Below are 24,137 nucleotides of genomic sequence, written 5' to 3'. Positions count from 1 at the left end.
TAATGTAGGTGATGGGGATTGAACTCAGATCCTTTCCAAGAGTAGTAAACCTTCTTAACTCCTGAACCATTCCTACAAGTCCCCCGAGGCATTCTTTTTATAATGATGATTCTGACTTAGTATGCAGAGTGGGACATTGATTCTGTATTTGTGCAATGCGTTTTCTGCAGCATTTTCATGGTGCCACTTAAAAAAAAATCTAATGATAAATAACTTGAAACTGCTCGTCAAAACTCCAAGACATAGAAACCCAGAGGCATGTTTGCAAAATTATTTATTTATATCTTAAGCTCACATTAAAGTCTTTCTGGGATAGAATGGCTAAGATGAAATTTACAAACCTGATATAAACATATTCACATTAATCTTTATCTGAACACAATTCTGGAGATGGGCTCTAGATTAACTCAAGTTTCCTTTCATAAAATATTCCTTTAAATCATGCTGTGGTAATGGTCTTACAATGAGAATAATTTACCTTGTATCGTTTAAAAGAAAAGCAACTATAATTTGCTATTAAACAGCTGTCCAGAAGCCAGAAACCAAGGCCTCACAAGTGCTGAGATGTTCAGACCCCGATCTCCGGACTTTCCTGTGTGAGTGCCTTGGTTGTTGGGCTTTGCTCAGTAATGCACTGGAATGCTGTGCGGCTGCAGGTAGTTCATGTAGAACAGGACCTGAGTAGCACTGCACTCCAGAGCACTCAGACTTACCATGACTAGGAATGTCTTTAAAAGATGCTGACAACAGCAGCATGTTCTCTTTTCCTTTATTCAGCAAAGTAAAATGAAAAATAAAATTAATTTCCCAACATATTAAAAAAAAAGTTTTCCAAGAAGCCTTAGGTATTTCTTTAAAAAGAAGTTTCTTAAAATAATACCTGCCTGGGATATTGATTTGTAGCTGAAACAATAGTCCTGTAAGATGTCTTCCTATGTTAAAAGCACATGATTGCACGATCTGTTTATGTAAAACATGCTGCTGGTCAAACACACAAACAGAACATTGAAGCTTCAAGGAGGAGTTCACATTTAAAACTAGAATTAGAGTGTTAGAAAAATAAATAAGAATACCGTGGTGCATTCTAAACCATACTTCCTACTTCTCCCCCTTCACACATTTAAGAGTAAAGACCTTTAGATAAAAGTAAATCTTTTTCCCTTTAGAGGAAAACAAAAGAGAAAGAGCTTTAAAAAGTAGAGGCCAGCAGGCAGGGCAGGAATCTCCCCAGCAAGTGCTCCAGGACTTTCTCAAAGTCTAAAGAAAAGCAGCACCCAGGCAGTGGTGGTGCACGCCTTAACCCTCAGTGCTGGGGGGCAGAGGCAGGCGGATCTCTGAGTTCAAGGCCAGCCTGCTCTACAGAGTGAGTTTCCGTACAGCCAGGGATTCACAGACAAATCACATCTTGCAAACAAAAGAGAAAAGTAGCTAAATGACCATACGACACAGAACTTGTGATCTTGGAGAGAGCCACTGAAAATTCTGAGAGCCAAATCCATACATGATTCTAGGAGTTTACATTTGATGCCTTTAAAGCTTTAAGCTATTACCTGGCCAGTTAAACTCCTTCTAAATGGTTTCTCAAAAATAAACTGCTGCACAAATGCATATATTTAAGGTATCTGTAGGATATTTCTTTTCTTTCTTTCTTTCTTTTTGTTTTTTGTTTTGTTTTGTTTTTTTTTTTTGAGACAGGTTTTCTCTGTGTAGCCTTGGCTGTCCTGGACTCACTTTGTAGACCAGGCTGTCCTCAAACTCACAGCGATCTGCCTGCCTGTGCCTCCCGAGTGCTGGGATTAAAGGCGTGTGCCACCACCGCCCAGCTAGGATATTTCTTATATTGATCTTTCCCCCTATTTAATAAGTGGCGTAAAGCAAGAAATTAATACTTTAATAGAATAGCATTTTGATTTTGCATGAAATAAGTCTAAATGTACTCTAAACTTTAAAAAAAATCCTATTTACAGTCATTGTACAATATTTTATGTACACATAAATACAAACACTAACTACACTTTTCACAATATAAAATAAAAAGTAAAAAAAAAAAAAAAAGCACAACAAACACGGCCCCATGTCAAGCCAACCATTGGAGAAATAGGCCTGCTGCCTGGGTCTAGTGGCATTCGCTTGAGAACTCGAAGCTTCTCGTGTGAGCACTTCATACAGGCTTACTTTACCTCTGGTCTTAGCCTAGGCCTAGCCACAGATTTAAGTGAAAAATCTTCTGCTAAAGCTAATGCCATATGAGTGGTTGAGAAGAAAATACAGAGGAGGAATAATAGCAGATGTCCAATATTTAATATGTAGGATTATAGGGGAGGATTAATTCTTTTCAGGACTTTCTGATAATAATAGTGGTGTAAAACCAGTGTGCACTACTGGACCACAGATTTTGTGTGTGTGTGTGTGTGTGTGTGTGTGTGTGTGTGTGTGTGTGTGTGTGTGTGTGTGAGGTCCTGTGGAGGGGGCCCTGGCTAGCAGGACTGGAGAGCTGGGCTCTGAAGAATCCTAAAGAGTCATAATGGGGAGGGCTTGCGACTTCCTCACGCCAGGTGACTTCTCAGCCTGTTTGACTTATCTTGCGCTTCTGCCCATAAGCAATGGTTTGCTTTTCTCTAGTGCTGCTCACAAACTCGGATTTCTCTCCTTCCCCTCTGATGGCATGCCAACGTTCTCCACAGTTATGAAATTCATAGGTTCAGATATGAGGTATCAAAAGGTCAGACGCATGGAAGTCTTGACCTCTATTAAACAGACAGTAAAAAACTCTTCCAGAAGTAGGAGAGGTTCTCTAAAGCCAAGGCCTTTTCAGACAATTAAGTGCACTAACATATAGAAATACAAAGTCTATGGCTGTTAATATGTAAGACAAGTAAGGTCACGTGGTTTACACATCTCCAGTTCTTAGAGAAGCTGGGCAGTAAGTTCTTCAGGAAGACGGTTTAAAAATTGTTCCCTGAGCTCTTGATGCAAACTCAAAGGTATGTCCACGAACTCCAAGGCTTGGGAGAGAGGAAACTACCTCCACGGTGCTCCATGCAGCCCTCTTTAAGAGTGGCTTTTTACTTCAAAGTAGTCTGTTCAGTGCTCTCTCCCTGTGATGTTAAGAATGCAGTTTTACCCATTTTGTAGAAGCCAATGTCTCAAACAAAAGCTTTAAGAGGCAGAGAAAGGGCTGTTTAAAGAAAGTAAAGCTTTATCCTTTGATAAGAGTGCAGTTGAGCTGGTCCTGGATCTATTGTATAACAAGAACTGGCATCAGAAGTCAGAGTTTTCCAGAACTTGGACTTTTCTCACTTCAGTGGCTAGCTACTGGCCAAGCTGTGTCTAAACAGAACTGCAGCCAGCCAGTTAGTTCAAAGAGACAAAAACTATTATAAGCAGAATGACTTTAGTTTTTAGATGTTTTAAAAAAATAAAGATTATAATAATATAATAACCACTCTGGTTGTCCAACTTAAAAGGAATTTGGATTGTGTACACAATTAAAAACTGGGATTTTAAGGTTCTTATGCTTTTTTTTTCCTGGTAGCTATCCAGAACATAATTTTAAAGTTCAATGCTTATGAGTCATATAAATAGTGAAACAAGTGATTTGTGGGGTTCCTGTAAGCCTCATCCATTTGGAGACTTCAATTCCATTGCTGGCTGACTTCCGGTAGGCCTGATGCTAAGCCATTGGAAGTTTTTTAGTTAGAGGGTTCAGAGAACCTACTGAAGTGGTCCATGAAATTTCAGTAAAGTGCACAAATGCAAGCGCATCCTTTGGTCTGGCTATGACCTCAGCGGAGGTGTGGAAGTCAGTGGTGCTGGGGCCAGGTTCCTGACGATGGTGCTGAGGCTGGCTATCTTCTCTTCTAGGAGGTAGTTTTTCTTCTCTGCCGTCTTCTGTCGCTGTTCAGTCATTTCCAGAGCTTTCAACAACTGGGCGTTCTCAACATACAAATCCTTCACCATGGCGTCTGCTTTCGTATTCTTGCAGAGCTAGGACAGAACCAGAAACATCTTGATTGCATTTGTGCTAACTACTCCCAAGCTTAAGGGCTGACAGAGGAAGTTACTCAGTAATGGCGAATCATTTCTGCTGCCTGCACACTTGGTCTTAGTGACTTTTACCGGTGTAGTGTGCAAAGGAAAATATGAATTTGTTCCATTTGTATTCCCAAATACCAAGTCTGATTCTATAGCTACATTAAATCAAAGAGTGGATTATTTTTTTAAGGGCTTCAAAGTGAATTTTCCCCATCCAAATGGGTGCTATTCCTTTATCCATTTTCTAAAATACCAACAATCCTTGTCCAACATGTCAACTGTGTTAATACTCATTTTGTTATTGTTGTTTTGTTTTTGTTTTTTGAGACTGGGTTTCTCTGTGTAGCCTTGGCTGTCCCGAACTCTCTTTGTAGACCAGGCTGGTCTCGAACTCACAATGATCTGCCTGCCTCTGCCACCCAAGTGCTGGGATTAAAGGCGTGAGCCACCATGCCCGGCTTAGCATTCACTCTTTAACAGGTGTTTTTCGTCATTCAAAACTACAACCTGTAGTATTTATCAATATAACAGTGTATTTGAACATTTAGCTCAGGAATTATTTTGACAATTGCTTTTTTTCTCTCTTTTTTTCTATCAATCCCCCTCGCCAAAGGTGTATTCTCTCTTGTTATTAGAGTCTGTAGTCTACATTGAGAAGGCAAATGTGTTAGCTAACCTTGGGTACTTTAATTCTTGTTCCTGTTAATGCCTTCAACCTTCTCTCCCATACCTTATACTCATCATTTTAATGCATTCAAGCAGGCAGCAAAATAGGCAGGCTACAGAATGGCTGACTTGCTGCCATTTCCAGGGGCATACTAATTTGGATGACTGGCAGGTATAGTACATCTCAGAACCTACTTGTGACTGACACGTTGTAACTCACCATGTGTTTCCTTCCCTCCTCTCTTTTAATAAAGATATTTCTGTGACCCTTCACTGCTTATAGGACAAAATTCAAACTACTAGTAACAGAAATAAATGCTTTCACCAGGAGCAGAGGCACATGCCTTTAATCCCAGGACTTGGGGAGGCAGAGGCAGGTGGATCTCTGTGAGTTTGAGCCCAGCCTGGTCTACAAAGGGAGCCCAGGATGGCCAAGGTTACACAGAGAAATCCTGTCTTGAAAAACCAAAGAGAGAGAGAGAGAGAGAGAGAGAGAGAGAGAGAGAGAGAGAGAGAGAGAGAGAGGCTTTCTTTTTCCCTGACTTTCCCTGACCTTCTATTCTCTTTTCCCAGGACAGTATGAACCGGCGGTGGCTTGTATTTATAGATGCCCACACCCTGTGTGTTTCCTCTGTTCTGTGAGGTTGCTGCAGTCTAGACTGCCTTCCCTACATCTTTCTATCCAGCCCTCATGACTTAGTTTAAGAGGCCTTCAGGAAGCTCTCATTAGGCTTCTAGATTGGATCGGGTATCTCTTGTGCATCCCAATACTGAAAATAGAATTAGCTCTAGTTTATTTTTAAAGCTGCCATCTGGAGAAATGCTTGGCTCCTTCTAGGTGTGCTGGAACTTACATTAGCTGTACATCTAGATGTGCTCAGGGGCTTCTCTTTGTTCACAGCTGCATCTCTAGTGCCCAGAACAGGACCTGACATAGAGTGACCATACAAACACATGATGCTCACTAGCAGGAGTTTCTCTTCCCTCCCCTCTCCTGTGTTTAGGACACAGAGCGAAGGAGAGTTTCTGCATGCATCTGTTCTTGCATGTACCTGTTCTTGCATGCACTTGTTCTTGCATGCATCTGCATTCTGGCCTCTCTCCTGGGATGGTCACTCTTAGGTTTTATGTGTCTAGAGACACAGGGTTGGCAAACTCTGCTCTGCACCCAATCCATCTGTCTCAGTCTCTTTTCTGAGAGGCTGTCACACCTGCCCAGGTGGTGCTTCTTGCCTATCTTTTCTTTTTTTCCTGTGCAGACACAAGTGTGGTCATGTCTGTAGTTAGCAGGTGAAAGGATCAAGTTGTTGAATGGTCTAGAATTTGGGGTTCAGACTCCACTCAAAGCATATCCTTTTAGAGCGTGGTGAAAGCAATAAGGTACTTAAAAATATTTGTTTGCTTGTTTACTTATGTGTGTGGGCACATGTGTCTATTCATGTGTAGAGGTCGGAGGACAACGTATGGGACTTGGTCCTCTCGTTCTACCATGTGGGTTCCAGGTATTGAACTCAGGTTGATGGGCTTGGTGGCACACACCTTTACCTACCAAGCCATTTCATCACTCCGAAGTACTTTCTGAGGTTGCCACAAGCTATGAGAAGCAGGAAACCAAATGTTCCATTTATTATCCAATTTTAAAAAATGAATATATAATTTTCTGTTTATTTAGAGATGTATAATTCATGCCTTAGATAAAAATATTAAATAAAAATGTTTAATTAATAAAAAAAACTGTAAGTGTTCAGTTTGAGTCACTGAACTTCATTAGGAACATTTCAGATAAGAGCCATCATTAGCAGATATACATTTATAAAATTGTGGACAAATAGGCCTCAAAGGAGTTTTGGAGAAAAGTGTAGAATGCAGAATTCATATTTTAGGGTATATACCAAGGTGATTCCTTAGTTCTTTAGGCATTTTCAGAAGAACTAACTTCTATTAACAACACAAATTAATAGAAATAGAAAGATGCAAAATCCGGAGTTAAGACTGGAACACTGGGGCTGGAGAGATAATAATAAAGTGTGCGCCGTGCAAGTGTGGGGACCTGAGTGTGATTCCTGGTACCCACTTAGAAATATGGGCACAGTCAGTAGAGCACAGTGATAATCCCTGTGCTGAGGAGAGAGGGTGAGCACATTCACTTGTACACATTACACACACACACACACACCCCACACCCCCCCCCCCACACACACACTGTACACCCATAAGAACTGGAACATCAGGGCAGACAGAAGCGACAGAGAAGACGTACTTGTTCTTTGAGCTGATTCACTTTTTCTTGAAGAAGTCTTTTCACCAGCTTCAGTTTTTGTTCAACTTCTATCATCCTTTCTTCCATGAGATTTACAAGGTGTTCCTGGCTTCCCTAAGGAGAGGGGAGAAGGAAGTGCATTATCATTTGAAAGTCATGCCTGACTAGAGGTGCTGGTAGCTGACTTTCCCCATAAGACACCTAGGCAAAGGCCAGCGATGCTTTGCCGTTGGAATTAGAAGGATGGATGGATTTCTAATGAAATGGGAGATCTGGGCACTACACGCCAAGTAGCCCTATCACAGAGGAACCAGAGGGAAGCCCGAGGCTCTTCCCTGTGATACCATCATCCCTGATATAAACTCTTAAACCCACAACTGAAACCCATGTGCACTCTTAATACAGCGGGTATACAAAGTCCATTACAGCAGTGCCCAGCCCTCCGCTGCCGCTTGAGCCTTTGCAGTCTGAGCATCATTTGTTTGGTCTGATGTTTCCAATCAGTGTGCACACACGCTTCTCACTTCTCCCTTGAAATGACCAGTGACCATCAAAGTACTAGCTTTTTATTCATAATAATCAGCTTCTTCCTGCCTGTTCCCCTACCCGTCTGCTTTCCAGGGACTTGTCAGTGTGAAGCAAACATCTGGACCAGAGCAGACTAGTGTGAAAAGTCTCCTCACAGATGTTCTAACCCAGATAAAACCACAGGACAGGGAGAGGTACTGCCTTTCTTCTCCTCATACAACAAGAGTGGGAATAAGAAAAATGAGTTTAGGAAGCAAAATGCTCTTGAGAGAGGTGAGAGTGCCCGTACTCATGCTTACAAAAATGTCCACACCAGGCATTTCACATTTCAGAAGATGCTTTAAGTTCTTAAGGTTATTATTATTAACTATTATTGTTATAATTCCCGTTTTAGTGACTGCGTAACAGCTAAATATTTTTAAAGTGCATGTTTTGAAAAGAATACAGGACACTCAAACATGAATTGAAACCCATTGCTCCCGTGTATTTAAATAATGGCACTAATCCATGTGACCGATTTGAAGACAAAAATCTGTATTTGGTAAAAGCTTAATATGCAAAGCAAATTTTAATAAATAGGGCCTTCAGTGTCTGGCATTTTAAAAACAAGGCCTATATTTTAAAATATATAATGACTTTTTAATGTTTTTACATAATAAATAATGTTTGTTTCAAAAAGCAAAACAGAAAACCAAAGTAGCAGATAATTCAGAGAACACTGAAAGGAGAAGGCACAAGAAGACAAGAGAGTCATATATTTAAATTTTATTTTATTGTTGCATGGAAATTTCCCTTTTCTCTGTCAAAAAGTATGATACATCTTATACAAAATAGTATAAATAACCCTGATTTTCTTCAAATTCCATATATAAAAGTAGTACCTTCTTTTAAAAATAGTTACAACATATAGAATGAGAAAATATATAGAATATATCCTTCGAGAATCTTAAATCTACTCTTCAAACCATATAAATAAGCTGATTTGTTACAAGCTGAAGTTTCTGGTTGATTCACAGAGTCTATCATGTCTAGATAAATGAGAGACAATACTGCGAAGGCTTAACAGTGAAAACAACAGTCGAATAACTTAAAAGAGCACTTGGTTCCAACATGCCCCAGCTCATGTCTGTGTGGTGTGTATGTGTGTGCGGGTGTGTGCATTTGAGACTCTGACATGGTAACAAATGCCATCATTAGCAGCCCAGTTTTCAGAGGTGCCCAATCCTTCTGTAGGAGTCTGCATGCACGGCTCGCTGCTCCGGTAGCAAGGCCTAGAGAAAGAAGGCAAGTGGTACACTTCACCCTGGGGTCGAGATTATGACTCATGTTTAGGGGAGCCTAAGTTCACATGTGTATAACACAAGCACACTCTCAGAAGCACACCCAGTCACGCTACATGTGCAAGCAAAGCAGCACAGAGGCAGGCGAAACTCTCACTTCCTCCACAGGCACCGTGCAGATTGAAAGATCGTGCAGATTCCTGAAAATTAGAGACAGCCCAGCAACTGGAGAGAGAAAAGGCCTGGGAGCCATTCTACTGTGAGTAACAAACGGTCTACTCTTGTCTCTGGCTGCAGGATTTCCTTTTCTCTTAATAGTTTTTGTCTAGTACTGGAGTTATTGGCATAGGAAATTTGTGTTTCAGTTCTCAAATATTGACGGGCAGATCAAGAAAAGCAGACTTTTAAAAATGGTGTGTGTGGGAGAGCAGTGAGCCCATCTCTGCCAACTCGCTCACTAGAGGTCCTTGAAAAACAGAGGCCAAGGTTTCCAATTTCCACTGCACAATGGAAAACTGAAACGTCCCTTCCAAACTCAACCACAGCAGTTTTTATTTTTAGATTTCACTTCAATACCAGGAACTTGAGGAGGTCTACGCGGAGTTGGAGCATCTCTTTAGCAGTCCACCTTATTAGTGTCAGTTTAGAAGGCCGACTCCAATAACGGGAGGTGAGAATGGTACATAGAAAGCTTCCAAAACCACGGGAGTTTTAAAGCACATAAATAAGAAGACTTTTTGCAGATTTGATGGTTTTGTTAAGAAGAACGAGTGACAAAGTGGCAGCACAGCACGGCACAGCATGGCGCGGCATGGCTGTCTACTAATAAGAGGAGAACGAGAGGACAGAGTGCGAGTGTGACTTGCAAAGCTCCTCCGAGGGGATTAAAAAACTAAAAAATTCCCTATCAAACATTAACTGGGATGGAAGTATTTCTAAACTACAAAGATTTGATGTAGATATAAACAAAAGAGAAATGTTTATTTTTAATCCTCACTCTTCACTATAACTTAATTATATGGGTAAGAACCTAGAGGAAATTTCTGAAAAAAAAAAAAAGAAAACCAAAAACAAACAAACAAACAAAAAACAAAACAAAACTGAAGATTATGTACTAAAGAGAAACAACTATCTGGAATGTAAGTAGTTTTTCAAACTTGATTCTTTCAAATATTGAGTGAGATGAACTAGCTAACTAAGGACACGGCACTAACCGCACATTCTACGTCATTAGCTATAAAAATCTGTGATTTCTCAGCCCTTGACAGGTCACACCACAGAGGAAGCTGAGAATGCCTGCCATCACAGATTCCTTCTTCAGGATTGAGTTGGTGACATTTTGGGCATCGGACAAGAATGTCAGGCCAACGACGTACTATACGCATGTAACCTTGACCCTTTGTCATGTGCAAGTGTGCAAAGGAGGCCCAGCATACCAAGCTGCCCAGCAGAGAGGTTGAAAGTAAATTGTAAAACCAGAGCAAATGCCGGCACTGTGGTTCTGTGGGTGTGCAACTCAGGGAAGTCAGAGCAGTGATGGTGGGAGACGGGGTTCTTCATCCCCACCCTTGGACTGGCTTATTTTTCAAACAGAACTTAAGTGAACGGGATGCTGGAAGTTTCCCCATGGAGAAGAAGAAAGCTGTACCTGCGGTGTGTTGGTTCCGGAGGTCCTGTTGTCAAGCTCCTCCTGCAGGTGCTGGCTTCTCCTCTCTGCCTGCAGCAGCTGCTGTTGAAGCTGCAGAAACTGCTCCCTGGGCACCATTGGACAGGCTTGCTGCTGGAGCAGCTGCAGATCCCAGTGGGAGGACGGGCTAAGCGTCACAGTGGACCTCAGGGGCTGCATCTGAGGGACAAGGACAAAGCTTGGTCAGTGCATGGCCTTCTGCCACGGAAGGTGCCAAGCAGGGAATACTGAGCCCAGGATGCCTTTGTGGCTTCCTAGTCCCCAATCACTTAGAAACAGGACAAAGCTGGGTGGCTCTGCACGGGAAGAGGCCTTTTGTTGCCTCTTGGAGATTACAGATGAAGTGACCAGGTTTCCTTAAAAATGTTAAGACCCGAAAGAATAGAGCTTCCTCGTTCCTTACTTAGTGACTTTAAAGGCCTGAGGTCTAGGATACACATATACCTAGCACATCCACACTATATCTGTGGTTTTGATTCTAGACCATCCAACTGCTTTTCCCACCTTTCACTAAAAGTGAGACAGGAGCCGGGAAGATGGGAGAGGGTGCTTTTCCCACTTTCCTTACCATCCATGAAGATTTGTAAAGATATCCACGAAACCCATAAAGATTCGCTGGCTACGTGTCTGCTGATCCCAAATTACCGGTTTAAGAATCTTATACCTAACATTATTTCAAGCTGTGTTAGTTTATCTATAAGGAGTTCTACCCTTAAACAGCAACAAGACAGGCAAGTGCGGGGCATAAGGTCATAGCCCAGAGCAACCCGGAACTGGCACAGAAGTACTGGTTGGAAACAGTGTATCAACATGCCAATCAAATTTAAGGGATGCAAGGGACCTGTTGTAACCAGCGGAACATGCTACTTGTTATCCAGCAACATGCTCAGCAGACACAGGGCCCAGAGGGAGGCATGCAACACAGACGAGCAAGAACTAAACTCAAGAGGAAGTATCTCCCGGCCTGTGGGGGAGGGGGACAGGGGGGAGGGGAGAGGGAAGGACCTCTCAACTAAAATGAAATGTTAAGAAGTTCCAGAGCCACTATCCATTTTCTTAATTCTACACCTCTAAGATGGGTCACTATCCGTTTTGAAATATTATCAGTAGTAGTAGATGTGAAAATATTATATTGTTTATGAATAAAGACTATGAGGGATTATGATCCCACAAGCTTCTAACAGTGGGAAAGTTTTCCTCAAAATGTTTTAACTACTGAGGGAAACCCTTAAGTAAACAGACACATTCCACATTAAATTGAAGTGAAAAATGAATACTGGCTCTTGCCCAAGTACGTATCAACTGTCATGATCAACAGACACGGCCACATGGACACAATGTCGGGACGTTCTCATGCTATGGAAGATCACTGGAAGAGAATGGTCTACCTTCACACACTAGCTCGGGCACAGAGCTGCACCCCTCTCTGCTACTTCCGACCACTGAGTTCTAGGTAGAGGTTAGCCACAGGCAAAACAGAAACAAAAAGAAAATTACAGGAGTTACAGCAAGAGTAAGAAAAGTACGAGTTACAAAAGGAAAGAAGAGGCACATTATGCACACGAGTAAGAGCATACCAACAACCAAGGTCGCTTTGTGCTGTCTGTCAGTTTTACAGTAAGGGGCCTGGCAACTAATTCTGCAATGACACCAGTTGTAATCCGGTTGGTTGTGGTCTTGTCACCTTTACCCACACCCAGATCCAGTAAGCACCGAATCTGAGGTTAAATCCCTTGCCAAATGGACACGCAGGGGACCCTCTAAACTGTGGGCTGCTGAGTGATACAGCAAACAAAGAGCTGCTAAGGTAGTGTGTGAACCTTTCTCTGAATGCTCAAAAGAAATCGCTTACTGAATATTCCACTACTGTGTTGTTAAAAAAAGCCCAGGAACGGGAGTCCATTTCAAGCCAAAAATCTCAGTTTACTAATTTGTAATCTTTAATGACACTGGAGTCGGTATGTGTCACATATGACCCTTAAAGTAGCCCGTGGAGGAGAGAGACTTCTCCCAAGGAAGTATCAGCATCATTAAGAGTCATCTAGAAAGCTTTTCTCAAAGCTGGCTCCAAAGACGCTGTTATAGAAACACCTCCTTGTCTGCTCCCCACCTCTCAGCCCCACCAGGTGGGGATGCTCCCGAGATGAAGGGCTGTGTGGACTCTCAGGTGAGTACAAGAGACAGGAGGGGGGGGGTTGGGGGGGAGCCACTGTACTCCACTCCATAGGATCATATAGGAGTCTGTCTTCACAAGGCTTGGGGGAGGGGTGGGCGGGAAGAATGCTAATGCTTAAGGATTATAGTTGAGTGTGATGAGAGGTTCTGGAAACAACTAATCTAATTCAAGCCATTGGATTACAAACTCACAAATGGTTAAAGTTGCAAAGTTGTCATATACATGTCCTCAAAGTTTAAGAAGTGAAAACATACCCCAAACCCAACCGTATAATTTAAATATGTGAACTGTATAGCATGTGAATCAACTCAAAAGAGCTGTTAAAAACGACTAAAGCAGAGAGACTATATGCTCAAGGACAGCCTGGACCACATGGCTAGAGCCTGTCTCAGAAAAGGAAGGAAAAAACCCCTCCAGTCTGTATAACTGTCGAGCTACTAATTCAGTCTTGCTTCCCAGCGAGAGTTTCATTAGAACAGTGCATGAAATGTCCTCTTCAGTGTTTACATTCATGCTTTTTCCTTACTCAGTTCCGGTGCCAGGAACACTCATTTTCCTTATCATCAACTATTTACTACTAGAGAAGAAGAATGGCAGGAAATGGCTGATGGCAGTTAATAATAGCCGCTGGGGCCGGAAGCAGGGGCTTCCCAGGGTACGGCGAATAGGTGAGGGACCAGCTTCCTGGTAAAGCACTTGGACAGAGGCCAGCAGTGAGCAAGGACATAACCCTGTCGCCCTTTAGTTTCTTCCCAGACACACAGAACTCAGCTTCAGATGTCTTACTCATTAAAGCCTATAATTATTTAATCAGAAAAGCATGTCTACATCATAGCACAGGCTGAACTCACAGTCTTGAATGCTTTTAATATATGCTGTCAAAAACTGTTAGGATTTCACTATTTGAAGTTTCACCAATCTCCCCATTAGTGGATAAATCTGCGAACATAAACATTTTCAGAAACATCACTGGTCATTTAAATGTCAATGTGATATGTTTTCCCAAATGTCACACTGTCTTAAAGCTAAGCATTAAGGCAACCTTGCCATATATCCAGCTTTATAAAGAAAATAATTCACTAGGCGCAGCAACTCACGCCTTTTGGTCCCAGCACTTGGGAGGCAGAGGCAGGTGGAACTCTTGAGTGTGAAGGTAGCCTCGTCTATAGAGCGAGTTCTAGGACAGCCAGGGCTACATAGAGAAACCCTGCTTTGAAAAACCAAAACCAAAACCAAAAAACAAACAAGAAAAACCAAAACAAGGCTGGGAATAGTGGTACACGTCTTTAATCCCAGCACTTGGGAGGCAGAGGCAGGTGGATCGCTGTGAGTTCGAGGCCAACCTGGTCTACAAAGTGAGTCTAGGACAGCCAGGGCTACACAGAGAAACTGTATTGAGCCCCTGCCCCAAAACGAATAGAAAATACTTCAATGTGTTCCTTCCTTTCTATACTCCTGTCTATTAAAAAAACAAAACAAAACAAAATGTGTGCACACAGTATTTTAAGAACATAGCAAGATATATCCTATGGATACTACAGATTTTATAGCTCACTTAGTGTTAGATTGATTTTTCATCTACCTACAGCAAACCATGCCAATGAAGTTTTACTTACTGAGGGTTGTACATTTGTTCAGAGCCTATAATGGTGCAAGAAGCACACTAGTTCCTGGGGCCCAATGCACAAACACTGGTACATTTACCAGATCACCTTAACATCTGTCAGCTGCACCTTTCACCAGGTAGAGCTGAGTTACATATGTAGCCACAGCGGTAATCATCACTGGGAATCCAACCCAAGGCTTCACACACACAAGCGAAGTCCTTCACTGCTGAGCTATATCTGCGTAAGATAGCAGTTGCTGAAAAGACAGCTAAATGCAGATGTTCTCAGATGTTCACATACATCTGGACAGGTGGTGAGAGAGTGATTATATCACAAAACGGTGCAAGGTAGGATATGTCAGGAAACTGTTACGTAGACAACTAGTGCCAAGAGAGCTCTAGGCCCCCCAGGCAGAGCCTCTGCAATCTGCATATATTATGTATACAGGTCTTTACATTTGGGGCTAAAGTTATTCTTTATTCTGCAAAGCAGTGCAGACACCTATGACTGTAACCAAGCAAAACATGTCTGTTCATTTTTAGGAAGATAGACCCAAGAATTAAGCCTGACAGACTTTCAGGGCAGGAATTTAAGGCCATGTCTAGTCTAGTGTCTCCCAATAAATGAATGGTAGGCGTTCTCCACAGGGCTTACCTCCGTTAGCTTCTCGTCCACTCTCACCTGTTTCTTCTTCAGCCCTTCATTTCCCAAATGAATTGTTTCTAATTCTTGCTCAAGGGAACTCATCTGACTGACCTGTAAAAACCCAAAACAAAACAAAACTTAAACATACACACACATACACACATACACACACATGAGTTGCTCGCTTTTATTTTGATAAATTTGTGTAAGAGACCTCTAGTCTTGGAAGAAAGCCAAGATAATTTGGCAAAGAAAACCAACAAATAATTCAGTGCACAGCTGGCATTTAAGCAATCCGGATTTAACTACCACACCTCACAAAGACCGCTTGGTTTTACACTGTAAGAAATATACTGTTTAGGGATTAAGATGTTTTTAGGTCTAGATAGATGTTCTAAGTTGATATGACGAGATATGATATTGATTTACATTCAGAATTTTAGACGCACCAAGATAGGAAAGAGGTTTTCTTCAAGGTTGCCAAATACAAGTAGCCAAAATGTTACATATGAATGTAACATTTATATAATTCCTGACTGTTTTGTGGTTCTTCTTGCTGTATGTAGTTTATTGTATATGTGTAACAATATAAATGTGTATGTAAAAATAAAATTTAAAAGAAAAAAATAAAAAGAAATACACATTCCCCTACAACACAATAGCCATGCCCATGAGTGCACACATCAGTTCTCAGTACATTCATACTTGGAAAAACTTAGGAAAACAGAGCCCTTCCCTCTCCCCTCCGTCAGCCTGGCCCCAGATTGCAGCACATACAATCTTACATCATCCATGACTTCAGATGCTTGTTTCATCTCTTTGGGGTTTTATTGATAATTCTCATTTTTCAGAAATTTCCTCTTTGTTCTTACACGTTTACTTTATAATTAAGAGTGAAGATAAAAATGAAAGGCTTTTCTTTATGAGTTTTTAAGTAAATTCTTTCTGGTTTAGGTACGTACTTGTTTTCAAATACTTATCACACATTAACTGGGAGGTCAGGAATTTCCCAGCTTCTCAATCCCCTCCCTTAGAGGAGCTTTGCAAGTCACATTAGCATCCCCAAGGTCTACTCTGCTTTCTCCTTTTATTAGGAGACAGCTGTGCTGTGCTGCCCATTTCTGTCACTCATTCTTCTTAACAAAACCTTCAAATCTTCAAAAATATTTTTTTGTTATTATTTATTTTTGTTTTTTCTCCTTTTTTGGTATTGCTTTTTGAAACCTAGATTTTAAGGGCTAGAGAGACTGCTAAGTGGTTAGGAGCACGCACCATTCTTCTTCCTGTTCTGAGTTCCCAGAAACCATGTAGGCTGGCTCAAAACTGCCAATAATTCCAGCTCCAGAGGATGTGACACCCTCATTTGGCATGTACATTCCTGTGCACATACCTACACACTATCATACCATTTAATGAATTCTGTTAAGGGTGTGTGTGAGTGTGTATACTATCTTCCTCCTGAGAGCTTAAATAGGTAAAAAAACAAAAACAAAAACAACAAAAAAAAACTTTACTCAATAAAAAAGAATTAAGATACTGTTTTGGCAAGATTATGAAGGCACCCAAGGATCTGAGGAAGGCGCAAAGCCTGCCACCCATGGCAGGAAGCAAACATGGGGACACACTTGGAAGAACACAGGAACGTCACAACCTACCTTCCTACCAGTAGGCGATCGTTCTTTCTGAGACTGTTCGCAGTCTCTCTTTAAGGTCAATTTCTCTTGCTCCGTGGGTTTCACAGCACATGACTGGCTGAGTTTTTGGTGTTTGGTGGGAAGAAGGCTGGATTCCAGTTGGCGGACCTCGTAAGAGCAAATGGAAGAGGAGGAAATGCTTATCTAATCACCCAGCCAGGAAAACAAATGGCAAACAAGGAACGCTTTTATTTATGACTTGGGTATTAAAAAGTACTTTTTAAAAAAGCTGTGGTCCCAGTTACCAGGGAGACTGAGGTAGGGGATCATTTGAGCCTTTAAGTTCAAATTAGCTTGGGTGACATAGCAAGACTTAGTCTCTGTCTCTGAATTCTCCTTTTTTTTTTTTTTTTAAAGTATTTCTAAACATCTTCTCTAAATAAACCTGGCTGAGTTTACAAACTCAACATGGTAAGGGCACAGCAGATGAGAAGACTTGTGGGTCAGCCAATTCTTCAGGAGCTGAGAGTGAGTGTGATGGAACTGCTGAGCAAATGGGGCAGAGGCCTGGCTCCTTTAGCTCTGCTAAGGCAGAACTTTCAGAGGTGGCTGAGGTGCCAAGTCCTGTCAGCTCTGGTTGAGACCGCTGCTCCTGGACTCATGCATCTATGTCTGCTAAGTCCCACAAGGACAGGGAAACCGGCTGTCCTACTCCCACTGGAGGTTAGGAACAGCAGATGTTTTGCACATAGTAAGTGTCCTAGAGGAAAATTCATGAATTCCACAGGAGAGGTGCTAAGGCATAGGTTAAATGGCTGACAACACAGTGCAGGGTCAGAAGTGTCACCTGAGTGGTTAGTTGAAAATTACTCTGGCCTTGAAATGCTGAGTCTCTAAGAGAGGGCACCATGTTTTCTCTTACAAAGAGGCAGACCTTCAAGATCTGAGTCTGATTTGGCCACTTTGTTATCATTGGTCTAGGCAGCTAACCAGTTTGGATATCATAATTTCCACCAGTCAGTACTTTTAATATGAGGGTTAAAGCCACATCTTTACTTTAATATACAACTGCTTATACAAAGTGAAAACAGTTTAAATATATAAAGATATCTTTATATGTAAGTAAATGAAATTTTTTTTTCATTCTCAAAATAAGTCTGCTATCACAGGATACTCAAATCTACATATTTAAGACCACATCAAACAACTCATTTTCGTATCTAATTAGTCCCTCTGAACAACATGCAGGTTTTGCGGTACCTTCTCCCGGGAGTGTGTGAGGTCTGCTTGGGTGTTCTGCACCACAGTCTGGAGTCTCTTGCTCTCTTGACAAAGCAGCTGTGGCTCCTCATTCATCAGATGATCCAGTCTGTCCCAGGACAGCCTTTTCTGCTGCCCATGGAGCCCTGAGAGATAAGTGGCTGTTTCTGAGACCCAGTCCTGAAGAGAGAATTACAGAGTCAAAACTGACAGGTCACGCCTATCTTAAGACAGGTTTCCTCTTTACATAATGACAATCCTTAGTGAATACTTTTCAAGCTTGTGTGTATATAGATATAGGTATATCCCGAGGCAGGGTTTCTCTGTGTAGCCTTGGCTGTCCTGGACTTGTTTTGTAGACCAGGCTGGCCTTGAACTCACAGAGATCAGCCTGCCTCTGCCTCCTTGAGTGCTGGGATCACAGACTCCACCATGCCTGGCTTAGTTACTTTTTCTTTTGGGTTCAAAGTGACTTTTTTTTAAACCTTAAAAATAACTTTAGAAAATTTAAAAGGTAGCACAGCTAGATAAGCTTCTGCCTTTTAAGTCAAACATGAAAAAGAAAAGAAAGTTTAAAAGGTTTGAGAAAATGTCAGCCTCTTGTTTGTGTGCGTGCGTGCGCGTGTGTGTGTGTGTGTGTGTGTGTGTGTGTGTGTGTGTGTGTTTTTAAAAATTGAAACAACTACCTTATTTTAAGTGCTATCAACCAAAAGATAAAAATAACTGAATTGGGGCCAAATTTTATTATAGAACAAAATTTAAACATTTACCCGACGTTTTGCAATGCTGCTAATGATTTGTGTACACATTAAGCAGCTCTGCGATATTTAAAACAAGGTGTGTTTTTGACAGCACCATGAAAGCCAGCTAGCTATTTTTTAAGCAGCTTTTCCTAGCCTCTCTGTTACCGCAGAGGCAAGCCACTTGGCAGTGGTGACTTACAGTCTAAGTCAGCACCATTGTCCTATGTTAGAGGTTTCCTATTCTGTAACTTTGCTCCACTACCCCCCACCTTCACCCCCCCATAGATGGGTGTTCCTAGCTTAATTTCTCTTAATGTTTTTCTTGGCTGGTTTTGTAAGTTCCTACGCATGCTCTTGTTAAAAGTTTGAAAATGCTTTAGTTTTATTATCATGAAACTCAATTCAGTTATGGTCTTTTAACTTCTTTGGTCTTAAAAAAAAAATACCCTTTATACCACTGTAATTCCATTTATATGAGGTTCAGAAGCAAACATTCCTGACCTATGGTGTCAGAGAACACAAAAATGGGTTCCTGGGGTTACCAACTGCAAGGGACAAAGGATACAGAGGGAAATGCTTTACAGTTTGGCCCTAATAGTGGCCACACAAACACATAAAGACATACTTCCATTTAAGAACACATTGTGATATATACATGCAAAACAAATCAAATTATAGATAAATACTTTATAGCAAAGTTACAAAAATAAAAAGAAAAAGAAAGAGAAGAAATGACCTTGTCAACAGCGTTCTGAAGTTGTCTGTGTAAAGACATCACTTCTTGCTTTAGTGCCTCCTTTTCTTGCTGAGTTACTTGCAGGTCAGACCTGATCTGGGACATTTGAAGGTTTACATTCTGCAGGGTATCTTCTAAATGCTGAACCTGCACGGTAAGAGCAATGGCGTGCGGTGACACAAACGTTCACAGTCTCACCTCTCCCGAGAACACCAGGCCCCTTCTGTTACAGCTTTTACATCCACTTCTCTTTCCAGCAACTCAGTGGAAACTCAGGATGTTACATGTATATTTACAAGATGTTAAGTTATATTTAGGAAAAACGTAAGCCTGTCTGAAGCCAGGTACTGCGGATACAGGCATCTAACGGAAGGCCAGGAGCCGGAGGACAGAAGTGAGAAAGGCCAGCTGCCTTTACTAACCACACCCACTCTGAGGCTTGAGAAATTACATTTGAGCCTGAAGTATTAGTTTGTAAAGGACCTCTTGGTTGAAAAAAAAAATGTATACTTGCAGATTTCTTCTTTACATTAGAATCTCAAATGTATCTCAATTCATTTTAAATTTGCAAAAGGCAGGTTGATATGTTGGTCTTTCGGTATGAGAGGATAGGGGCTAGAAGTCTTGTCCTAAATTAGGAACAAGCAGCCTCTTTAAACACTGTCCTTAAACCTTCATAATAGCAGGGCAGTGGTGGCACACGCCTTTAATCCCAGCCCTTGGGAGGCTGAGGCAGGTGGATCGATGTGAGTTCAAGGCCAGCCTGGTCTATAAAGCCAGTCCAGGACAGTCAAGGAGACACAGAGAGACCCTGTCTCAAAAAAGCAAAAGCAAAACCGAAACCAACCAACCCCCCCCACCAAAAAAAAAAAAAAAAACCAACCCTTCATAATAAGTAAGGCATGGCTGATGGGCTCTGATGGACACACTGTTTAAAGTATTCTGCTGTATTGTAAAGATGTCACCAATGAGGTCCCCTAGGATCATTCTGAGGCCATGTGGGCCAGTCTCATATGGAACATTCTTTCTTCTGGGCCTTTCTTTGGAAAGTGAAAATACTAGGAAAGACTCATTATGGAGGTTGAGTAAGAACTGTCTCCATACCTTTTCTTGGGATGCCACCAGCTGTGACCTCAGGCTTTCACTCTGCTGCTCCCAGGACTTCTGCTCCTGCATCATTGTAGCAATTCTGTGCTCTAAAAGACTTGACTTTGCCAACTGTTTCAGGAAGGAAGGAAAGGGAGAAGAGCATTTTTTGCAAGCACATCCAGACCCAGTTTACAGTTTCCATCACTACCAACCATCAAGAGCCCCACATCTGCCTTGAGGAGCAGGCAGGCAGGGGTAGGGGGTGGACCTTTCCTGACTCTGTCCTACTTAATGCCAAGCTTCTCTTCTTTGCTGGGTTTTTCATTTTCTATTTTTTTTCCCCCCAGTGTTTCCTATTTTGAGGGTGGGAAGTGGGCTAAAAAGGCAATTGGATATCTCAAGAGTGTACTAAAACAGGAAAATAAAGAATGCCTATAAGGCAGGTAGAGCAAGGAAAGCAGTATCTTCATATTGCTAGTGAGGATTTAATATACATATATATGAATAGTGTTTGTCCATGAACTAGATCTCAGAGGATAAAAGCCATATTTCTATTATATAATAGGGTTTTATGTATATTATATACATATCAAATATAACACCATGAGATACTAAGTGAGGCAACGTCATGATCTGGACTTCATTAGGGTCACATAACTCCATCTATAACTTTGGACTAATACCGGAAGCCCAGGGGCCACAGCCCAGAGGAAAATGCTTGCTGTGGCACGCATTTCTACAATGAAGGGAAAGCCTATTGTTTTAACTACCTTATCTGCACAGCTGTTCAATTCTTCACTTAGAACTTCTTTTTCCTTCAGCAGCTTTTCGTTGTAGCTTAGAAGGCTAGACATCTTTTGCTGGAAGTCAGAGAGGTCAGGACATCTGTGCAGCTGCAAGAGATTAAACCAAATAAGCCCTTTCATCACCTCCCATCTGTGTTTATACTACAAACTTGAAAAGGAGGTATTTGTAAACCAGGGTACTTGCGTGGCCCTGAAACCTTCCCATCTGGACATATTTCAAGGGACATACACACTCTAGCAGCCTGTAATTAACTCTCACTCACTGTTCCCAGCGAGCTTCTCACGGTTCCCTAGCTGACTGTTGAAATATCTGCTCAGATAGAGGCAGATGCCACCAAATAATGGCCCTAGCTTTCAACGTCACTGCCACTCTTAAGTAATACACTGCTATCCTGCCATGCATTTAACTTCTGCTCGTGGAACACATTATGTATTTTTTTTTTTAAATCGTGCTTCTTAAAAGGTATCCAAACAATATTTTTCAAGCCATTTCAGTCAAGACCATAGAATTAGCTGAGCATGGCCATCCTACCACTGGGAGGGGGAGATGGATTTAGAGCAGTGCTCCCCAACCTGAGGGTTGTGACCCCTTTGGCAGTCCTCTGTCTCCAAAAATATTTACATTATGATTCATAACAGTAGTAAAATTACAATTATGAGGTAGCAATAAAAATAATTCTATGGTTGGGGGTGGTCACCACAACATGAAGAACTGTATTAAAGAGTTGCAGCATTAAGGACAACAGTCCTGCCACACACACAGTTGTTTCTAGTTCACCCAGGCTTTATAAGACCCTGTCTCCAAGAAGCTAAGAAAAGAGGGTGGCGTCATTGTGCATACCTACAGTGTTAGCACTCAGAAGGCTGAGGCAGGAAGGCTGGAGGCTTGAGGCAAGCCTGGGCTACGCATCAAGATCTTGTTTCTAAAAAAAAAAAAACAGCTAAGTGGTTGTTACTTATCGCACACAAGCGTCAGCATACAGGCAAGAGAAAGATATGCCCTCCTCCCCTGGGAAGGAGCCCGAAGGACTTCCCAGTGGCCAGTGGAGTGGACATGCGGCTCTCTCCACTCACAGAGCTGACCCAGCCAGGCTGCTTTTGTTCTCTCCAGCATCCATGTTGGTACCGCTGACACCCTGGAGCCTTTGCTGCAGAGGTCTTTCTGTAGTTGTAGCATCTCTGGCTTTATCTGCTACCCTGGGTAATACTGATTCCCCAATTTGTGAAAGCCCAAACTGCCCTGCTGTTGGGGAGCAAGCTTCATGCTAGCCTAGTTGGGAACCAGTCTTGGGAGCCAATTGTTTCCCGTGCCCCTTTACTCCCTCCTGTTCTTTGTACATAGAGCATTGCTCTTGTCTGTTTGTCCTTCCTATGTCCAACTCTCTATTACTATTACGATTAGCCATCTTCCTAGCTGAAGGCCTCCTACAGAACACTGGAAAGAGCTGGGGAAAAATAGATTTTACAGGTTGGAGCTTGTTTTCAATTGGTAGCAAACCCAACATGCTTCATAAGCCTGAACAAGTGAGAAGGATCTGAGAAAGAACCCTTTAAAGTAGCTGTACATTAATGTAATGTGGAGCCATCTCCTTTCCCCAGTACCTGGCCGCCTCACCTCACAAACTTGCAATGACTGACACCACTTTGGGTATCTACAGACTAGCAGGGCCTTTCCGCAGATGCTACTCATGCTTCTTTGGTGCTTCTTCATGAGACACACACACAGACATACACACACACACACACACACACACACACACAGACATACACACACACACACACACACACACAAACACACACACAGACATACACACACACAAACAAACACACACACAGACACACACACACACAACACACACACACACACAAACACACACACAGACACACACACACACAAACAAACACACACACAGACATACACACACACACACACACACACACAACACACACACACAGACATACACACACACACACACACACACACAAACACACACACAGACATACACACACACAAACAAACACACACACAGACACACACACACACAACACACACACACACACAAACACACACACAGACATACACACACACAAACAAACACACACACAGACACACACACACACAAACACACACACAGACATACACACACACAAACAAACACACACACAGACACACACACACACAACACACACAGACGTACAGACACACACAGACACACACAGACACACACAGACACACACACACACACACACACACACGGTGCTTCTAGAACTCTAAATCACAATGCCATACCACGTGACACAGGCTTTCTGGGTTCAAGCTTCAGGGCAACAAGGATGGCCTGGCAGCTGACACCACCTTACTCAAAAGCCCTCATGAGAAAATGACGTCCTACCATGTGCACATAGGGACGTGTGGCTATGTCATCTGTTTCTACCAATGCCCTTGGGGGACACATGTAGTAAACTGTGCTGAGCAATGGCCTTTTCATGTTGCTTTTCCCCCAACTCTGCTCTTTTTCCTGTGCTCTGTAGCTTAACAAGGCCACACAGCATACACGCCACACAGTATGCACATGATTGGTCCTTATCACTGAATGTATGAGCAAGCAATGTCTTCAAAGGTCCAGGGAAAATGGGACACTGGAGTTAATTATAGCAAACTTGGTAGCAATGGCTCTGGGCTAGTCTCACCTCACAGAAAGACTGTGAATGGTAGCTTCCGGCACCGTATATGGAACAAATGGAGTGGTAGAAAAGATTTGCTCTGCATTGCAGGGCCTGGCATGAAAAGGAGCCGATAAGCCACTTGTTTGGCACCAGCCCTGTGTGAAGCACTACGCAAGACACAAGTGCCCTGAGGTCTTACACTATGACGAGGTGAGCGAGTCAATCAGAGATCCGTTCAAACAACACAGAGGGTTCAGGTGCGGTGTGAACCTAGTTAAAACTGACTTACAGCATTTAGGGAGGGACATAATGCTTACA

General features: G+C 42.2%; 1 protein-coding gene across 5 annotated transcripts in view; it reads right to left on the bottom strand.

The window, feature by feature from the left end:
* Positions 1-257: 257 nt before the first annotated feature.
* The window catches only part of NIN (ninein), a 108,336-nt gene continuing 84,456 nt past the window's right edge, over positions 258-24,137 (bottom strand). For 3 of the 5 annotated variants that reach the window (XM_084791351.1, XM_084791355.1, XM_084791352.1), the window contains 9 exons: positions 21,117-21,239; positions 20,362-20,475; positions 19,258-19,404; positions 17,779-17,958; positions 16,540-16,686; positions 14,894-14,995; positions 10,418-10,615; positions 6,962-7,075; positions 258-3,987 (listed from right to left, as the gene is read on the bottom strand). In XM_084791351.1, the coding sequence (XP_084647477.1) occupies positions 3,778-3,987; positions 6,962-7,075; positions 10,418-10,615; positions 14,894-14,995; positions 16,540-16,686; positions 17,779-17,958; positions 19,258-19,404; positions 20,362-20,475; positions 21,117-21,239 (1,335 nt within the window). In that variant the 3' untranslated portion in view covers positions 258-3,777. Of the gene's footprint in view, positions 3,988-6,961; positions 7,076-7,111; positions 8,761-10,417; positions 10,616-11,844; positions 11,906-14,893; positions 14,996-16,539; positions 16,687-17,778; positions 17,959-19,257; positions 19,405-20,361; positions 20,476-21,116; positions 21,240-24,137 lie in introns of those variants that run through there. The other 2 variants (XM_084791353.1, XM_084791354.1) reach the window with 2 other exon arrangements.

Source organism: Acomys minous, assembly GCF_964271855.1.
Source record: "Acomys minous genome assembly, chromosome: 8".
NCBI classification, from domain to species: Eukaryota; Metazoa; Chordata; class Mammalia; order Rodentia; family Muridae; genus Acomys; species Acomys minous.
This window is presented reverse-complemented; position numbering and strand designations above follow the sequence as displayed.